The 11,594-nt window shown below is 33.9% G+C and overlaps 1 protein-coding gene across 3 annotated transcripts; it reads left to right on the top strand.

Moving 5' to 3' along the window:
- The first annotated feature begins 1,770 nt into the window (after positions 1-1,770).
- On the top strand, positions 1,771-6,564 carry LOC110660488 (calmodulin-binding protein 60 A). Of its 3 annotated transcripts, XM_021818825.2 has the most exons (8): positions 1,771-2,336; positions 2,626-2,750; positions 2,907-2,985; positions 3,527-3,579; positions 3,739-4,229; positions 4,706-4,866; positions 5,559-5,765; positions 5,857-6,564. In XM_021818825.2, exons 3-8 carry the CDS (start codon positions 2,929-2,931, stop codon positions 6,475-6,477), a joined length of 1,590 nt encoding a protein of 529 aa, XP_021674517.2. In that variant the 5' UTR covers positions 1,771-2,336; positions 2,626-2,750; positions 2,907-2,928; the 3' UTR covers positions 6,478-6,564. The 3 variants fall into 3 exon arrangements, with proteins under 3 accessions (XP_021674517.2, XP_057995232.1, XP_021674516.2); XM_058139249.1 differs by lacking the exon at positions 2,626-2,750 and having other exon boundaries at positions 2,917-2,985; XM_021818824.2 differs by lacking the exon at positions 2,626-2,750.
- Positions 6,565-11,594: the final 5,030 nt, after the last annotated feature.

The raw sequence follows: 11,594 nt of genomic DNA, 5'->3' as shown, positions 1-11,594 counted from the left end.
GTTTGATGCAGTTGAGAACTTATTTTTTTAGGGATCACTTGACTAATAAAGTAGATTTTTTTTTAAATTATAAAAAATTGTATTTAGTTTGTGTTATTAATTTAGAGTAAATTTATTTGATGAAAAGTTAATTTGTATATTAAATATATTTATATTATATTTTTAAAAAATAAAATTTTTATTGTTTTTTTTTAAAAAGTGTAGGATATTTTGAACCAAATAAAAAAGTTGCTTGATATTTATTAAATAAATATTATATTTATTAATATAAATAAATAAATAAATTTAATTCATTAAAAATTTAAATCAAACTTTAATATTTATTAAATTATAATTATACATATTTTTAATAATATTTTTATTTTTATATAAAAATATTCAAAAATTGAAACATTATTATTAATTTTTTTTAAATTTCAACATTTATGTAATCTATAAAATAAAAAATATTTTTTATGATTGAGTGTCTATCCTTTTATTATTGAAAATTTACTATTTAGTATTGTAGTGAAATTAACGACCTGATTATCATATTTTAAAAAATATATTAATTAGTTCATAAATTTTGATTACATCATATCAAAGATAGAGTTTGAAAATTATTGAGGGGCCAATATCATTGATTTAATATATTATTTAATTATATTTATTTTTTGTATATTTCTTATTTACTGTATATTTTGAAGGATTAATATTATATATTTAAAAATACAATAATAGAGTATAGTTATTTTTGAATACATAATGAAAAATAAATAATTCATATAATTATTTTTTTTAGGCCAATAGCTAAAATAAAATAATTTTACCTAAAATAATTTAATTTTCTCTCTCTATATATATTGGAAAATCACTTTTATCTATGAGTTTTACCATTAAAAATATTTGCATCCTTGAATTTTATCATTATTAACATTTTTATTTTTCATTAATCACCTTTTAGTCATTGACTAATAGTTAATTAGCAAAAATTGATGAAGGTACTAAATAATTAACGAAATTAAATATAAGAGACTAAAACATATATCTTTAAAAATGCAAGAACTAAATAATTTTTTTTTTCACTTTATTTTCTTTACTTATTTTTCTTATTTTATTTTCTTTCTCCCCTAAAATGATTTACAAACATAGTGTAAAAGAGATTCTCATACAATCTAAGGACCCAATATTTGTTTTCCACTTTATTTTCTTTTTTTATTTTATTTTCTTTCTTCTCTAAAATGATTTTTCAAACATAATGTAAGAGAGATTATCATAGGCAAAGCACAATATTTAATATCTAAGATGACGTGGAAACGTGGAAAGAAATAATATTAAATAATTTATAAATTTTGAAATTTGATACCATTAAATGATGAAAAAGATTTATATAATTAATTTCAAATAATTTGAGATTAATACTTATTTACTGTCATATAAAATTTTAAAGTATGAAATAAAATGGTAATTTCTTTGGCATATTTTTTAATATAAGAATTTAAGTTTTTTTCTAAAAAAATTATTTTTTTAAATAACACTAAATTTTAATTTTTTAAAGTAAACTCTTCAATTAAATTGATCTAATATCTTTTATTAAACTCTTAATTTTTTTATTTAAGAAATAAAATAGTATAATTTATTTAAACAAAAACAAAGTGTGTTTATTTTTGTTATTAAAAAAAAAAGCCATTCTAGCGCGTACGATGGTACGGACCCACTAATTCCTAGTCCACAACGCGTTTTGAGTGGACCCCACACTTTCCTCTTCTCCCTCCCCTTATCTCCCCGAAGCGTTAGTTTAGTTTACGGTAAGCGATTTCACAGCAAAAAAGACGAGCCCGGGAGATAGCGAATAGGCAACGCAGATGCGGCCAAACCCAGATAATTGTAGCAACTAGGAGCACAGAAGCCATACTTATACATACATACATACATACATGTGTATGTACATGCACGACACAACCATATCCACATGAAAATTAGAGGCACCATACCAGAAACTTTTCAATTTTTTTGGATGCATGTCAGTCATTAGCAATTATTGCCTTCATATAAATACCTGTTTTCCTTCTACCTGCGCATAGATAATTCATTGCCTCACTTTCTTATTCTTCTTGCTGGGTGCCGCATGTTGGACCCTTTGTCTCTTTCTGTTGTTGGTTTCGTTGATGATCGCTACTTCTTTTTATTGCCTATACCAGCAACAGATAGTGCTTTTGCTGTTGCTGTTGTCGGGGGTCGGGTTTGGTTTTGTTTTGGGTTTTCATAATGTCGCAGAAGAGGCAGCCTGAGGAGCCCAAGTCTGGCTCGGAAACGAATAGTCCCGATGAGAAGAGGAGGAGGTTTAATTTGAAGACGTAAGTATTTTTGAATTTATTTGATTGTGATTTTATTGAATGAGAGTGAATTGGGTTTTGTTCAATTCTTAAACTTGATTGAGATTGTAATTGCTAAGTTTGTGATTCTATAAGGAAAGTTGAAGCACATGTGGAAAATTTGCTTACTCTGCCTTCTTAGTTGAAATTGCTTCTGAGTGTGCTTTGCCTATGACGAGTATGATAATTTCTAAATTTCTTTAAGAATGTCATGTGGAGGATTGATTTTGGTGGTTCTTTTAAATGAGACATTAGGATTTTTAAATTGTAGGGGGAAATGGTGCTTGTGAATTAAATTGAAGAATTTGCTGTGTTGGGTGTATCAACTGCATGAAAATTGTGGTGAACTGTGCTTTCTGTTGTGGAACATGAATGCATTTGCGTTGACAATTTTTGGTAATTGACACAAACCTTTTTTTTTAATTTTTTCCCAAAAGAATCATCCTTGCCAATACTTTTCCTTTGGATCTTAGTGCCTACAAAATCTTGCGCTTATTTTGGTTTTCTTGACTTGTGCTTTCAGCAAATAATATACTTCTTTATAATGTCTAGTGTGGTTCAGGAAGTGATTAAGATGCAATCGGTCCACCATTTGTTGGAACCAATTCTGGAGCCATTGATTCGCAGGGTGGTATGTGTGTCCCCATATTCAGTTATTAATGCATTAATTCCTTTGGAAAGAGTACATTTGTGGTTGAGGATATTTCTTTTTGCATGATGGCTGGTGTCCTTTTCACTGCATTAGGTTTTAAGCCTCCATGAATCCTAGATTACTTAAAATTGGAGTTGCAATGGAAAATTAATGAAATTTGGAGCATATGTTTCAAGTTATTTAATGAGTGCCAAGTTTGAGAAAAGTGAACTGGAGGTTCTATTCAGAAGGAATATGACAACATTTTTTGCAGTAAACAGACTTTCTATACTCTAAACCTTTTCTTCTACCATCGTATGTGAATCATCAATTTCATGAAATTCATATTTAATTAAGAGTTTTTCAATCTTACGTTCACCATGCTTTAGCAACTGTGGATGAAATGAATGCTTGCCAACAAATCCTCTATTTTATTTAATTGATGACCTCCCATTTAATGTTGCTGTTCATGAACAATACATAGAATCCATTGGACTGGATCAGATATTGATGATTAATCTTCCATATTTTGCATTTACAGGTCAAAGAAGAAGTTGAATTGGCTCTTAAAAAACATTTGGCCAGCTTTAAGCGGTAAGAATCAATATTCTGAAGGTTTTGAAAACTTTATCCATTCATACGAGGGCACTAGGAAGAAGAAGTGAGAAATGTGTGCTCTTAGAAGCTTGTGATGTCTCTTAACTCCTGGCACTACAGTTACATAAGCTTGTGTGCTTTTTTTTTTGGATGCAGAAATAGTGGGGATGAAAAAGATTCTTCTGAATCAAGAAGCTTAAAACTGCAGTTCTCAAACAACCTCTCTCTTCCAGTGTTCACTGGTGCTCGAATTGAAGGAGAAGAATATTCTGCTATAAAAGTAGCTTTAATTGATATTCTTACAGGGAAAATAGTTAACTCTGGTCCTGAAGCTTCTGCCAAGGTAGAAATTGTTGTTCTTGAAGGTGATTTTGATGGTGATGAGGGTGAAAATTGGACACATGATGAGTTTAAGAATAACATTGTCAGAGAGAGAGAAGGAAAGAAACCCCTTCTTACAGGAGATGCGTTTCTGAATCTAAGCGAGGGCATTGGTATAGTGGGTGAAATTTCGTTTACAGATAATTCAAGCTGGACAAGAAGCCGTAGGTTCAGGCTTGGGGCAAGAGTTGTGGATAATTTTGATGGAACCAATGTAAGGGAGACAAAGACAGAATCTTTCATTGTCAGGGATCACCGAGGAGAATGTGAGTACTTATTCATGCAATCATATTTGATGAGTGAGTGTATAAATATCGCAGAATTAAAAATACTTTAGTTTAAACTTTCAAAAGAAGAAAGTCAAAATTGAAACTAAAAAATTAAGAAAAAAAAAATAGCTGTGCTGTAGAATTGTCAGTTGGAACCATTCTGTGACAAGATATCTTAGCAGTGGACTTTTATGAAAATATTGAAAATTATTGGATGAGCATGCTTATGAGATATGACTATATATGTGCCTTTTATAAAAAGCACCTGCCTGAGCCAGGGAGGTCGGGTGTTTTATTTAGACTTTCTGAATAGATAACTTTGTGATACTGATGTTGGCAGTCAGGTAAATCATATGAAATTGACACATTCTGGGAATTCCAAATAAGATATGAGGAGAAAGAGGTTTTAGTTTAGCAATCATGGGAATTAGATACAAGGGAACTTTGTTTTGACCATTGGTTTCTTGTTACAGTGTACAAGAAGCACCATCCTCCATCTCTGTTTGATGAGGTATGGAGATTAGAAAAGATTGGAAAAGATGGAGCTTTCCATAAGCGATTGAGTAGGGAAAATATCAATACTGTGAAGGATTTCCTGACTCAGCTCTTTATAGACCCTCAAAGGCTTCGCCATGTAAGAATTTATTGCTTTTATCTCATACACTATAATTTATAAATTATACCCTGGTAATACTTTTTTTAATATATATTTCATTAGAAGTATTGAATACCTGGTACATTCTTCATAAATTATTTATTTTTGGGGAGACATTGTAATAATTTTTTTTTTATATTAGAAAATAATAAATTTTTTTTGTTTGAAATACAATAATTTTTTTTTAAGAGTAAGAAATCAGTAAAAGAAAAAAAAAAACTTGCCTATTCATAACGGGAACACCTTCTCAGCTTAAAAAACTTAGAGAAGAATTTGAGATTGCTTGGTCAGTGTCTAAGTTGAAAGCAATATCTTGATTGATGTTGGCACCTTATTTTCATATGACCGATCAATATAAGCACCATAAACATGTATGCAATCAGTCATGCTTCAAGTTTCACCGTGCTTGACACCTCAAGCCTATGTGAGATGAAAATCTTTGATCATTGTCCTCTGCTGCTAGGAACTTCTCCAAGGATGTCATATTCATAAAGAATGAGAACCAGAAACTGTGAACTCGAATAAACTTAACCTTAGTTTGCTATGTTTTGTGTCTATGCCTCATTAAAGTTTCGTGACTTTCTCGAATAAGTTCAGCTACTGTGATTTCTAAAATGAGGACTTTAATGTCCTTGGAAGTTGCATAAAATGTTTATATGGCTTCTATGCAGGTTCTTGGCACAGGTATGTCTGCTAAGATGTGGGAAGTAACTGTTGAACATGCACGGACATGCGTGCTTGATAAGAGAATGTATTTACATTACACTCCTGGTTCTCAACAGAAAAGTGGCGTGGTCTTCAATGTTGTGGGACAAGTTGTGGGACTACTTTCAGATAGCCAGTATGTTCCTGTAGATAAGCTGTCTGAAACTGAGAAGGCAAGCCAACTTTTTTTAACCCCACCTTTTATTTTATTTGGTACTTGTTTTTCTGTCTTTTCGGGCTTCTTATGGTCAACTTTGCCTTCAGGTTGATGCTCAAAATTTGGTAATTGCTGCATTTGAACACCCACAGGAGGTTATCTCTTTTGATGATGAAGAGTCTCTTGTGGACGGCTCTTCAAACTTGTCCAACATTCCTTACCCGTCAAGTTCACCCAGGACAGAGAATTCTAATGGAAGCAAGGTTCTGGCTTCACACAAGATGGGTGGATTTGATTATGCACAACCAAATGCTGCTTCTCCAGATATCATTTCATCTATGTATTCTGTTGGGAGTGTGAGCAGCTTGGATGATTATGCCTTGCACAGTATTGAAAATATGGGTCTTAGATATGATCAGACTCTGAGTTTCCCAGGCCAAGTCTCCAACCCTCTCATATGTGACACTGATGCCATGACGCAAGCTTTCTGTGATGAGGATCATCTGCGGTTTTTTGACACAGAATTTCAGTCTCAGAACCTTAGTTTGGAAGCACCAGCTGATTTACAAAGTGCTTTGGATGGCTTCCTATTGACTCGTTCTACAGCTGTTGCAGTTGATAGGGCTCAGAGGAGATGGACAAAGATCTCGAGTGTGTTGAAATGGTTCTCTATTAGGAGACGTGTGGCTTCAAAAAAGACGTGTGTTCGAGAAATTCATAGATATTAGTGGAATATGAAAAATGTTATCATTAGAGTGGCAAATATAGTATAGACAGTGCTGCCCGAGTAAAATTGCGTGCAGTTTTGGAGACAAGTTGCCCGAGTAAAATCCTCAGAAATGTGTAATGCTTCTAAGTCATGCTGTACTACTCTCCTCCAAGTCAATTTAGGTCTACCCCTTTTTTTCTTTCTATCCTCTAGCCTAATGTGCTCTACTTGTCTAACTGGAGCCTCCGTATGTCTACGCTTCACATGACCAAACCACCTCAATCTCCCTTCTCTCAACTTATCTTCAATTGGCATCACTCCTACCTTTTCTCTAATACTTTCATTACGGACTTTATCTAGTCTAGTATGGCCACTCATCCACCTTAACATTCTCATCTCTGCAACTCTTATCTTAGATGCATACGACTCTTTCAGTGCCCAACACTCACTACCATATAGCATAGCCGGTCGTATGGTCATGCGGTAAAATTTTCCTTTTAATTTATTGGGAATCTTACGATCACATAAAACTCCCGTGGCACGTCTCCACTTCAACCATCCGGCTTTAATCCTATGACTAACATCCTCCTCACATCCTCCATCTACTTGAAGGACTGAGCCTAGATATTTAAAGTGGTTACTTTGGGACAGTGCCACTCCATTCAAACTAACTCCTTCCCTATCACCAGTTTGGCCTTCACTGAACTTGCAATACATGTATTCTGTCTTCGTTCTACTTAACTTAAAACCTTTTGACTCTAGAGTACTTCTCCAAAGTTCTAGCTTCTTATTGACTCCTTCTCGTGTCTCATCTATCAGAACAATATCATCCGCAAACATCATGCACCAAGGAATACTCTCTTGTATATGTTTCGTCAGTTCATCTAAAACTAATGTAAAAAGGTAAGGGCTTATGGCTGATCCTTGGTGTAATCCAATTGAGATCGGAAAATCTCTTGTGTCCCCTCCCACCTTTGCACAATAGTAGTTGCTCCTTCATACATATCTTTCAATACTTGTATGTACCTAATAGATACCCTCTTTTGTTCTAACGCATTCCATAAGACCTCTCTTGGAACACTATCATAAGCCTTCTCCAAATCAATAAAAACCATGTGTAGATCTTTCTTCCCATCTCTATATTTCTCCATCAAGCTTCTAATGAGAAAGATCGCTTCCATAGTTGAACGACCAGGCATGAAACCAAATTGATTGAGAGAGATAGAAGTATCATGACGTAGTCGATGCTCCACAACTCTCTCCCACAACTCTCTCCCACAACTTCATAGTATGGCTCATGAGTTTAATTCCCCTATAGTTTGAGCAACTCTGTATGTCTCCCTTATTTTTAAAAATAGGCACTAAAATACTCTTCCTCCATTCATCAGGCATTTTCTTTGAGTTTAGAATCTTATTAAATAATTTAGTTAACCATGCCACTCCCATATCTCCCATATACTTCCACACTTCAATTGGTATTTCATCGGGTCCACAGTCTTTACCTACTTTCATTCTCTTAAGTGCTTCCTTTACTTCTAAAGATCTAATCCTTCTAGTATAATTTACATTCTTTTCTATTGTTCTATAATCTATATTCACGCTATTTCCATTTTGACTATTATTAAAGAGATCATTAAAATAATTTCTCCATCTTTCTTTAATGTCCTCATCTTTCACCAACACTTTTCCTTCTTTATCCTTAATGCACCTAACTTGATTGAGATCTTGACATTTCCTTTCTCTACTCCTTGCTAATCTATAAATATCTTTCTCCCCTTCTTTAGTTCCAAGTTTCTCATATAACTTCTCAAAGGCACATGCTCTTGCTTGGCTAACGCCTTTTGCCTCTTTCTTTGCTATCTTGTACTGTTCATATGCCTCATTATTATCACATTTAGGTAATTTCTTATACCATTCCCTTTTTCTCTTCACTGCCTTTTGTACTTCCTCATTCCACCACCATCTCTCTTTTGAGGGTGGTACATGTCCTTTAGACTCCCCAAGTACTTTTCTAGCTACTTCTCTAATCTTTGATGCCATCTGTATCCACATATCATTGGCCTCCATATCTAGCTTCCATACTTCGGACTCAAGAAGCTCATTTTTGAACTTCACTTGCTTTACTCCTTTGAACTCCCACCACTTTGTTCGAGCTACACTATTTCTTCTGACCTTACTTGAATTGTTCCTAAACTTGACATCCAAGACCACCAACCTATGTTGACTTGTTAAAGCCTCTCCTGGAATGACCTTGCAATCCTTGCATAAAGCTCTATTTGTCTTCCTGGTTAAGAGGAAGTCGATTTGGCTTCTATGTTGTCCACTTTTGAAAGTCACTAAATGTGACTCTCTTTTTATAAAGTAGGTATTTGCTAGTATTAGGTCGTATGCCATAGTTAATCCAGGATGCTTTTTCCCTCCTCATTTCGACTGCCAAAACCAAAACCTCCATGAACATTCTCATAACCTTGCCTATCACTTCCTACATGTCCATTCAAATCTCCACCAATGAAAACATTCTCTTCATTCGGTATGCTTTGCATTAAATCATCCATATCTTCCCAAAACCTTTGTTTACTCTCACTGTCTAGTCCTATTTGTGGGGCATAAGCACTAACTATATTTATTGTTTCTCCGTCTAGTACTAGCTTTACTAGTATAATTCTATCTCCTACTCTTTTCACAGCTACTACTGCGTCCTTCAATGTCCTGTCTATGATTATACCCACTCCGTTCTTGTTTCTCTCCTTTTCGGTAAACCACAATTTGTACCCTGAATTACCCACTTCCTTATTTTTCTCTCCTACCCATTTAGTCTCCTGAATGCAAGCAATATTCACACTTCTCCTTTCCAAGGTATCCACAAGCTCCATTAATTTTCCTGTAAGTGATCCAACATTCCAAGTACCAACCCTGATCCTCCTCCTATCCTGCTCCTTCCTAATTGGTCTCCTTCTATGATATCTTCTATTATTTTCTATGTCTATCTTGTGTTCTGTTCCACTATCTGTTCTATTATCTGTCCTATGGACTAACTTCTTTACCCACACCCGTCCATGATGTGGGAACCCTTGCTCACTTAACACCACACCCGGGCGCCGGCATGGCGCGTCGCTTTCGGTGAACGCCCTACACCCTTGCATATTTATCACTACACCCGGGCTCCGATGTAGCGCGTCGTTAGTAGAGGACGCCCCAACGTTTATATCATTTGAATCCATATCATAGGGTGTGACGAAATTTTTACGCTGGTTGTCACCTACCGCAACCCTCCTCCTTTATCCGGACTTGGGACCGGCTAAGCGCAAACTACTTAGGCGGAGTTTACAAAAACCTTTCCTAATTGTGAAATTTCTTAGTACTACAGGAACAGTCATTAGCAACAACTTTTTTTTATTTTGTTGGCTGCTGAATGTTTTGCTGCATTTTTTCATATCATGGATGGGTATGTAATATGATAAAATCAAGGCATGCGTGTCTTGTAACTTCTTCTCTATTACTTTGATCTGTCCTTGGAAGTTTATATAAATTTTAAGCATGATATTGCATACCAGAGTATGTGATTGATGTGACTAGCTTTTGTTTTAATAGTGCTAGAGAATTTCTGCACAGGATAGATTTTCAACATGAATTTCTGTTGCCCATCTGTATTTTCATTATTATGTCCGTTAGAACTCTTACATTGTGTGTCTGTCTCAGGCTGTTGCTATGAAATTTATGTCAAAGCAGTAATGCGGGAGGAGGCTCGACAGGAAGCAGGTGAAAGTGCTTGAATACGCAATTCTGCAACATCCCATTTTATTTCTGATTACAACATTGGACCTTTTATGATTTTTCTGTGTTAAATAAGCGGAACAACTCCCATCTTCCCGTAATCAAATGCTTGTCTCAAAAAGTTGTTGGTTAATTTTACGTTAGATTTTAATCTTGTCTAAAATTGTGTTTTTCTGATAAATATTACAACATAATGTATGCACGTATGTAGAAGATGACAGCAGATATGTAGGGTTGTAAATCAGCCGAATCTTTGGTAAGCTACTCGAGGATCGGTGTAGGGTTGTAAATCAGTGGAATTGTTGGTAAGCTACTCGAGGATCGGCTCAGCTCATCTCGAGCTTGATTTTTAGGCTTGTTTAATAAATGAGTTGAGTTTGAACTTTACTATTACTTTGTTTATTTAGGCTCATGAGCTAGTTCATTTATAAGCTTGTGAGTTGGTGCATTTATAGGGACCTATTGGTAAATAATTACAACTTTCAGAGACTAATTTGTTCAAATACGAGGACATATTTGAAAATGAGAAAAAGTTTTAAGGACCTTAATGTCATTCACCATAATTTTAATAATTATTATTTTTTTATCCACTTACTGACATGCTTTTTTTAAAATAATAATAATAATAATAATAATGTGCTACATTAGCGTGTTTAATATCATTAGGAGTTCTGTTACTTGAATGCTAATAATGTAAAACTAAAGATCCTGAATTGCAAAAGAAAAACCAAAAGCCTTGAGAGCTAAACATACAAAAAAAGCCATGTAGTATTTAAATGTACATATAATTATATAAAATGTGTATAATTTATAGTCATTATAATTTAATTATTATAATTTATGGGGCCTTTGATCAAGATAGTAAATGATTTTTAAATAGTAATTAATAAAAATTATATTTTTTTATTAGTTAATTAAATTTGATAAATTTGAGTTTGAACTTGAAATCACTAATTTAATAAAACAAGTTAAATATGAGTAAATTCAAATTTCACAATGAAGATGCGTTTACAGATAGTGCAAATGTGATATTCTTCGACAACTGAAGGAGATGGGATGGCAGCTTGGGCAGCGATGTGCATAAAAATATTTAAATGAAGCCTATAAGCGTACAGGCTGGCTGGTCCCATTTCCATGCCCATTCCTACCCAGTCTTGTGGCCTTCTTTTTTTAAATTTGCCGGGAAAGTTGATCTAGTATGGACGGAGTCCGGCTTTCGGCTGTAGGATCCAACGACGTTTGCTGAGAAGTCTTGAAAATAATAATAATAATAATAAAGTTTTTTCAATTTTTTTAATAAAAAAAAAAAACAAAAATGGGATTCCAATTACAAATGAAATTGGCATCAAAATTATTATTATT

The sequence above is a fragment of the Hevea brasiliensis genome, chromosome 17 (genome assembly GCF_030052815.1).
Source record: "Hevea brasiliensis isolate MT/VB/25A 57/8 chromosome 17, ASM3005281v1, whole genome shotgun sequence".
Lineage (NCBI taxonomy): Eukaryota > Viridiplantae > Streptophyta > Magnoliopsida > Malpighiales > Euphorbiaceae > Hevea > Hevea brasiliensis.
This window is presented reverse-complemented; position numbering and strand designations above follow the sequence as displayed.

Excerpts from the sequence above, each read along its gene's own strand:
- LOC110660488 (XM_021818824.2), top strand. The coding sequence starts at position 2,248 with ATGTCGCAGAAGAGGCAGCCTGAGGAGCCCAAGTCTGGCTCGGAAACG. Across the intron at positions 3,580-3,738 it reads CATTTGGCCAGCTTTAAGCG|AAATAGTGGGGATGAAAAAG; the intron begins GTAAGAATCAAT and ends TTTTGGATGCAG. Across the intron at positions 5,766-5,856 it reads AGCTGTCTGAAACTGAGAAG|GTTGATGCTCAAAATTTGGT; the intron begins GCAAGCCAACTT and ends CTTTGCCTTCAG.